Genomic DNA, 8,039 nt, shown 5'->3' on the forward strand with positions numbered 1-8,039 from the left:
AAGAAAAAGCCAAGAGCAAGTGTTGCCATGAGTCTGGACTGATGGAGGGGATACTGGCCTTGGATCATCTCACAAGCCTGACTTTCCCCCCACCTCCCCGTCAGGCCTTAATACCCCAACTACTCTTGGCAAACATTTTTCATAATTGCACTTTAATAATTTTGGCTGGGCATGGTGGCTCATGCCTGTAATCCCAGCACTTTGAGAGGCCGAGACGGGTGGATGAGTTGAGGCCAGGGTTCGAGACCAGCCTGGCCAGTATGGTGAAACTCCATCTCTACTAAAAATACAAAAATTAGCCAGGCGTGGTGGTGCATGTCTTTAATACAAGCCACTCAGGAGGCTGAAGTGGGAGGGTCGCTTGAACCTGGGAGGCAGAGGTTGCAGTGAGCTGAGATTGTGCCACTGCACTCCAGCCTGGGTGACAAAGCAAGACTCTGTCTCAAAAACAAACAAAAAGACAAACAAACAAAAAAACACTTTAGAGGCTTGGTCAGTCTCACACACTAGAATGGAAATCCCATCATTGAAAAACAGGAACCTTGTCAGCCTGGCTTGTCTGTGCTCCCCTGGCCCCTCTCAGGCCTGGGTCGCTCCAGAAATCTCTGTGGGATGGCTGTGTGAAGGGATGGATGGAGGATCAAGTGCCATGCTCTTGGGTGTGTGCTTCTGTGATCCCACAAGGAAATGCATGTTGAAGAAATACTAAAAATACAAAACATGCCTTCTAATGCTGGCATCCCCTGTTATCACCCGTGAGCAGAGGTTGGCACTGGGAGGACCTATTCTTTCTGCTCTTTTCAGGAGGCTATTACTTGACAAGCGCATATGGAGCACTTTCTTTGATAAAGAATTTCCAAGAAGAACAAGCAGCGCGACTGCTCAGCTCAGAAACCAGAGACACCCTGAGGCAGTGGCACAAACGGAGAACCACCAACCGGACCATTCCCTCTGTGGACGACTTCCAGGTGTGCAGCTGGCCACCCCTTTGCTTCCTTCGTCCTCCAAGAATGCGGAGCTGGCTCACCCAGCACATCCCAGCTCAGAGGCCCCCACTGTGTTGAATTATTTGGCAGGAAAGGGATATCTCAAACCACCCTCTGGCCTTGTTACACTGCTCTGTTTTCTTTACATTTATATACGCATGGGATACTTGGCCCAAGTTTTGCTGTCTTTAAGAAAACCAAGTTGAATTAAGGCAGAATCTCTGCCCAATCAAGCAGACAATAAGTCAAAAAGGAGGAGGAAGCGCTTGGCACAGACGTTGGAGATTTTGTTTCATCAGGAAACAGCCGCTGTGTTACGCGATGCACTTGGCCTAGTTTCTCTTTGGGAAGAGGGAGAGGAACAGCGATGTCTCCTTCCCTTTTCTCTCGCCCACTCTCCAAAACAGAAGACCTCAGAATCTCAGCAGCAGCAGCAACAGCTATGGCAGCTGTCCACGGCGCAGAGTGACCAGGCGAGCATCTGAGCGAGTCCTGCTCAGGTTCCCTGGCCAGGGCTTTTCCTGACCGTGAGCTGCTGCTTGGGAATGTGGGACTCCCAATGAGCTTGTTTCTTAGAATGGAGAGGTGGGTTAGGGCTATAGAAATCTTTACCCAAGGCCAGGCATCAGGGCTCACGCCTGTAATCCCAGCACTTTGAGAGGCCAAAGCGGGCAGAACACCTGAGGTCAGGAGTTCGAGACCAGCCTGGCCAACACGGTGAAACCCTGTCTCTACTAAAAATACAAAAATTAGCTGGGTGTAGTGGCAGGCATCTGTAATCCCAGCTACTTGGGAGGCTGAGGCAGGAGAATCGCTTGAACCCAGGGGATGGAGGTTGCAGTGAGCCGAGATCACGCCACTGCACTCCAGCCTGGGCAACAGAGTGAGACTTAGTCTCAAAAAAGAAACAAAGAAATCCTTACCCAACACAACAATTCCTGATTTGCTCATTGTCTATGAAATAATGAGTGAGTTGGCAAATGTCTGCAAATCATATTTTGAAGGTTTTAAATTAAATGATAAAACCTGCCTGTGCTTTGTTTCTATGTTCCCCATGATGAGTTTCCAAGCAGGGATCTGGAAAGCAGGGCAGATTTGTCTATATATCCAGATTCACCTGCTTTTTTTTTTTTTTTTAAGACGGAGTCTCACTCTGTCACCCAGGCTGGAGTGCAGTGGTGGCACGATTTCTGCTCACTGCAACCTCCACCTCCCAGGTTCAAACGATTCTCCTGCCTCAGCCTCCAGAGTAGCTGGGACTACAGGTGCTCACCACCACACCTGGCTAATTTATTTTGTATTTTTAGTAGAGATGGGATTTCACCGTGGTGGCCAGGCTGGACTCAAACTCCTGGCCTCAACTGATCCACCCGCCTCAGATTCCCAAAGTGCTGGGATTGCAGGCGTGAGCCACTGCACCTGGCCATTTTTTTTTATAAGAGCTCTGAAAATAGAGGGTTAGATGAGGTGGCTCACACCTGTAATCGCAGCACCTTAGAGGCTGAGGCAGGAAGATCGCTTGAGGCCAGGAGTTAGAGACCAGCCTTGGCAACAAAGTGAGACTCCATCTCGACAAAACAACAACAACAAAAAATTTTCAAGTTAGCCAGGCATAGTGGTGCACACCTGTAGTCCCAGCTACTCAGGAGGCTAAAGTGGGAGGATCTGTTGAGCCCAGGAGTTTGAGACTGCAGTGAGCCATGATCACACTACTGCACTCCAGCCTGGGCAGCAGAATGAGACCCTATCTCAAAACCAAACAAAAAAAAGGCAAGCCCATCTTTGAAAGCCAAGATCAGCTCATTCTCCAAGATTGCAGTATTCTCAGAAATTCCTTCTCGAGCACATAAACCTAAAGAGTGAGAATACATGCGCTGCACTCTCCCCACCCTGTTGCACTAAGAAGGTTCCCAGGCCACTCAGTGCATGCAGACCCCTGGGGTGCCATCATATAGCCATCCAGGGAGGGGCTGCCTAAGGCAGAACAGAGGAAGTGAGAAAAATTCATTGTTCCTTTCCCCACCTGCCAACACACCCTCCTCCACCTCTTCACCTGGAAACCCCCAGACACCGTGGAGCTGCCTTCTTCTGCAGCTGCCCCCTCCTGCCCTCATTGACCCTGCTCACCTTGGAGGTGTATGCCTTCTCAGAGTGTAACCAAAGAAGGAAATGCTCAGCACTCAGCTCAGGGGTCAAAGCAAAACCTCAGACCCAAAGCTCCATCTGAAACCCCTAAATCAGAGGTCACAGGCACAGAGGTCTTCTCACATGGGAAGAGGTAGTACGTCTTGGTGGTAAAGGTGGTGGGGCTGCCTCTGCCATGTCCTAGCTGTGTGGCTTTGGGCAAGTTACTAAGCCTCTCTGTGCCTCAGTTTCTGCACTAGTCAAACAGGGATCGTGTAGACCTTGTCTCTTAAAAAAAAAAGGTTCAAAGAGTGTCAGTGTCAATCTGGGCACCTTCCACTAGCTCACCTCTCCTGCAAAGTCACTGGGCTAGCAAAAGTCCCCTCTGGAAGCAGATATGAAACATATGTTACATGTGCAGAGCTCACTGTCCTTCCCAAGAGCTTTCCCTTTTGTTATCCCAGGAAACCCTCGTGGTGACCATGCAGGCACCTGGGCAGAGAGCCCTCCTTCCCTTCACTGCTGAGCAGCGTTTCCAGATTTAGCAGAATAAAATCTATTTGTTTTCTAGCTGAAACTCAAATTTAACTGGGTGTTCTAGATTTCATCTGATAACTCCACTCTTAAGGAAACAAGCAAAGTTATCTGGGGTCATAAAATCTAGGACGGCCTGATGTGAGTTTAAGATTCTTTATGCCTGGTCTGGGCTTTGTATCTTGTAAGACCACAGGTTTACATGTTTCATGATAGCATGTACCTGGCATGATTGCAGCACCTGAGCCTGCAAACGTCTTTAATTCCCTGCAGCATCACCTTGCGTGTAATCAGCTCCATCTGCAAAGTATTTGGCAAAATCAACATTCTTGTCCTGACTTTTTCCAGATTGTGCCCAGAGCCACTAGAAGCCTTGTATTAGATTGAACTACATGAAATCACCATTTGGGGGAGATAAAAAATAGTCAAATGTCAGTGCATTTTGTGTGTGTGTGTGTGTGTGTGTGTGTGTGTGTGTGTGTGATTCAACCTAAATGATTGCCCTTGCTTAGGATTTATTTAAAAAGTTTGTCAAAAGTGAACACAAGCCAGGTACAGTGGCATGCACCTGTGCACCTAGCTACTCAGGAGGCTGAGGCAGAAGGATCACTTGAGCCCAGCAGTATGAGTCCAGCCTGGAGAATATAGTGAGATCTCATCTCTTAAAATGAAAAGAAAAAAACAAAAAGTGAGCACAGTACGTGCTGTTGTGTCTAAATATTTTAAATCTCTTCCTGCTGACTTCCTTCATACTCTTGTGCTATTTGGTTTATTTTTCAAGCTGGGAATAAACCCAGCATTGGATGTGGTTCACACTCTTAAGCATGGGTTTCTTAACCAGACCTTATGAGGGAAATGGAAAGATCAGAACCAGGGCCGCGTGGACTTCCTGCTTCTTACAGTTGCAATGAATCATGTGGTCATCCTCGCCACTGTCCAAAGTCAGATCAGCCTCTTTCCTTGCCATTCGAAGCCTCGTGGCCTGACATCGGACATTATGACAGGACAGGGCCTGGAAATGGCTTACAGTTACCCCCTCCCCTGGTCCCCCATCATGCTCGCTATCTAATTTTCTCTTCTGACTGTCTCAACGTTCCTCTTCCACCTGCAGAATTACCTCCGAGTTGCATTTCAGGAGGTCAACAGTGGTTGCACAGGAAAGACCCTCCTTGTGAGACCTTACATCACCACTGAGGATGTGTGTCAGATCTGCGCTGAGAAGTTCAAGGTGGGGGACCCTGAGGAGTACAGCCTCTTTCTCTTCGTTGACGAGACATGGCAGCAGCTGGCAGAGGACACTTACCCTCAAAAAATCAAGGCGGAGCTGCACAGCCGACCACAGCCCCACATCTTCCACTTTGTCTACAAACGCATCAAGAACGATCCTTATGGCGTCATTTTCCAGAACGGGGAAGAAGACCTCACCACCTCCTAGAAGACAGGCGGGACTTCCCAGTGGTGCATCCAAAGGGGAGCTGGAAGCCTTGCCTTCCCGCTTCTACGTTCTTGAGCTTGAAAGGCAGTCACCTCCTCGGGGACCCCTCAGTGTAGTGACTAAACCATCCACAGGCCAACACGGCCAAGGGCAACTTTAGCCATGCAAGGTAGCTGAGGTTCGTGAAACAGTAGGATTCTCTTTTGGCAATGGAGAATTGCATCTGATGGTTCAAGTGTCCTGAGATTGTTTGCTACCTACCCCCAGTCAGGTTCTAGGTTGGCTTACATGTATGTATATGTGCAGAAGAAACACTTAAGATACAAGTTCTTTTGAATTCAACAGCAGATGTTTGCGATGCAGTGCGTCAGGTGATTCTCACTCCTGTGGATGGCTTCATCCCTTCCTTCCTTTCTTTTTCCTTTTTTTTTTTTTTTTTTTTACAAAGAGCCTTCATGTTTTTATATATTTCATAGAAATTTTTATAGCAGTTGCAGGTAAACTGTCAGGATTGGTTTTAAAATATTTTTGTAACTTTAAAATATTCTATAATTATGCATGTGATTTTAACATTTAATATTCAAAAATAAATCTCTTGCTGGATTTGAGAGTATTGCATTTTTAAAGTCTCTCTTCTGTAACTGGATGTTTTGGCAACTTTGTGGGGAGAGACTGCTGGATTTCTTAAAGCAACGTATTCCTGACACTGGCCACAGAATGCCTTTGGAAATTGGATGTACTGTTCTCTTGTTCACGTTTAGTGGTGTTTTGCTGTTTTGTTTTTTAAACAAATGATGCTGAGAATAAGGAGAGAAATGAATGTAGAGAGAGGTAGAGAGAGAAATATGGACTCTAACAAAGGACTGAGGAGTGCAGTCTGCTGGTTCAGGCTCTTCAAAAGATGTAGAAAAAGAGATAGAAGGAACCACCCATGCTTAAAATACTGTAAATATGCAGTGAGGTTTGGCAAAATCTATTCAATGTGTAATTTGCTTGTAGAAACAATTTTGAAAGCCCCTTGAGAATAAAAATCAAGAAGAACACTTTTCTTCCTTTTCCATACAAATTAAAACTTAACAGCATCAAATTATTGGGACCAGAAACCAAGTAATGTATAATGTGGCTTTTGTTGAGTTAAATAAGATGCTGTATAATGGAGAAGAATTTGAAAATGCACAAAAAAATCAATCTACATTATCAGAACCTGCAGTGAAATTAAACTTATGTTAAATAAAACCAGTTTGCAGGTGCACAAACTATGAGGGTCTTGTATCTGTGTAACACAGGTAGTTACAAAAACATGTTATTGTACTGTGTAAAGATGCATAGTCATCTAATATGGTTGGCTTTGTACCTTGTACCTTTTTTAGCCTTGGCTTTTGTTGAACTAGAACCCTCAGCACATACTGTGTTGTACTTTTGTAAATGATTTTTTAAATGGAATTTTGCACATAATACATTGTAATACTGTATGATAATCATGTGTGAAAATAATTTTTGAAATATCCTTTGGCTGTTTTTTTTTTTTTTCTTTAGAGTAAGAATATATTCATGCACCACACAGTGTCATGGACAGATGAAATCCGAGCCAGGGTTTGTGGTTAGACAATGTATCGTGGGGGTGAGCAGAAAAGCTCACATTTCTCAGAAGCTCCTCCTGATATGGGGCAAAAGTTAAGGAGCAGAAGGAAAAGATCATCCTCCCACCTGAAAGTGTTTTCATTATTATCTAGTACTGTACTTGGCTCAGTGGGACTTAGAGCAAATCACAGGTGATTTGAACACGGAGTTAGCTGGGGCCCTGCAGACAGCCCCGCCCTGTCCTCACGTAACCTCTGCAATGCCCTGGCTGACAGTTCAGTGCTGTTGCAAAATTGACAGTGCAGAGGCTTGGTCTCCTCACTGCCATACTCCCCATGCTTGGAACGGTGCCTGGCATATATTAATAGTAAGTGCTCAATAAATCCTTGCTGGCTGAAGGAAGGAAAACGTGAGTTTAGAAGGGTTTCTAACTCATCAGTGGGAGAGATCCGTAAAGATCAGAATGAGAACTGAATGGGCTGCCTGCTTTTGATATTTACAACGGACCAAAAGATGACAGCTCAATCCATATGGTTGTCCTCCCAACTCTTCAAACTAAGATCATCATGCTTTCTTGATTTAAAGCAGGTCACAGCCTCTGGATGCAAGGCAGCCTTGCAGCCTTCCACAGGACGAGAGCAGGCTCAGAAGAGGAAAAGGTAGCGTGGGCAGAAAGCAACATCACAAGACAGTCCCTGGTTTTGTCATTGGGCAATGTTTCCTCGTTAAAATTACAACACAACATGTGCCTCCACTTTTTCCCCCACGCAGGCATTTCTCACTTCTCAAATTGCCAGGAAACAGACTTGGGTGAAGGTTGGAGGGAATAAGAGGAGAGTAAAAATATACATGCTGGTTGGAGAAAGAGGAGAATGCATTTCCAAATCTAAAAATACATTATAGCTGAGGTGGGAGGATCGCTTGATCCCAGGAGTTTGAGGGTGCAGGGAGCTATGATCGCACCACTGCATTGCAGCCTGGATGACAGAGCAACCCTGTCTTCCCCCCACAAAAAAGTAAAAATAAAAACATGTTATAAAAGTTGAATGCCGGCCAAAGGAAGGGATTTTTTTTTTTTTTTTTATGTTGCATGCGCTGCCAGATACTTTCACTCTAGTACCACCCCCACACCCCCGGGACACAGAATAGAAATAGAAACTGTTGAAGTAGTTCATATTATGTGGAAGTTACAACTTCAGATCTATAAGAAAATACAAAGGACAGGAAACCCAGCTATGAATGCTTCCATTCACAAATGCGGTTCCGTCCTCATTGGGCAGCTGTTACCTTCATCTTCTTTAAGAGACTTGAAATGAAGGAGCACTCCAATCTTTAATGCCTGCTCATGCCTGGTCATGCCTGGTCACACCTAGTCACTC

At 45.6% G+C, this 8,039-nt stretch overlaps 1 protein-coding gene across 9 annotated transcripts in view; it reads left to right on the top strand.

Annotated features, from left to right (window-relative positions):
- RIN2 (Ras and Rab interactor 2) overlaps positions 1-6,586 on the top strand; it is a 249,868-nt gene extending 243,282 nt beyond the window's left edge. For all 9 annotated transcript variants that reach the window (XM_063659448.1, XM_063659449.1, XM_063659451.1 and 6 more), the window contains 2 exons: positions 805-968; positions 4,756-6,586. In XM_063659448.1, coding sequence (XP_063515518.1) covers positions 805-968; positions 4,756-5,079 — 488 coding nt within the window. In that variant the 3' untranslated portion in view covers positions 5,080-6,586. The remainder of the gene's footprint in view (positions 1-804; positions 969-4,755) is intronic.
- Positions 6,587-8,039: the final 1,453 nt, after the last annotated feature.

The sequence above is a fragment of the Pongo pygmaeus genome, chromosome 21 (assembly GCF_028885625.2).
Source record: "Pongo pygmaeus isolate AG05252 chromosome 21, NHGRI_mPonPyg2-v2.0_pri, whole genome shotgun sequence".
In the NCBI taxonomy this organism is placed as follows: Eukaryota; Metazoa; Chordata; class Mammalia; order Primates; family Hominidae; genus Pongo; species Pongo pygmaeus.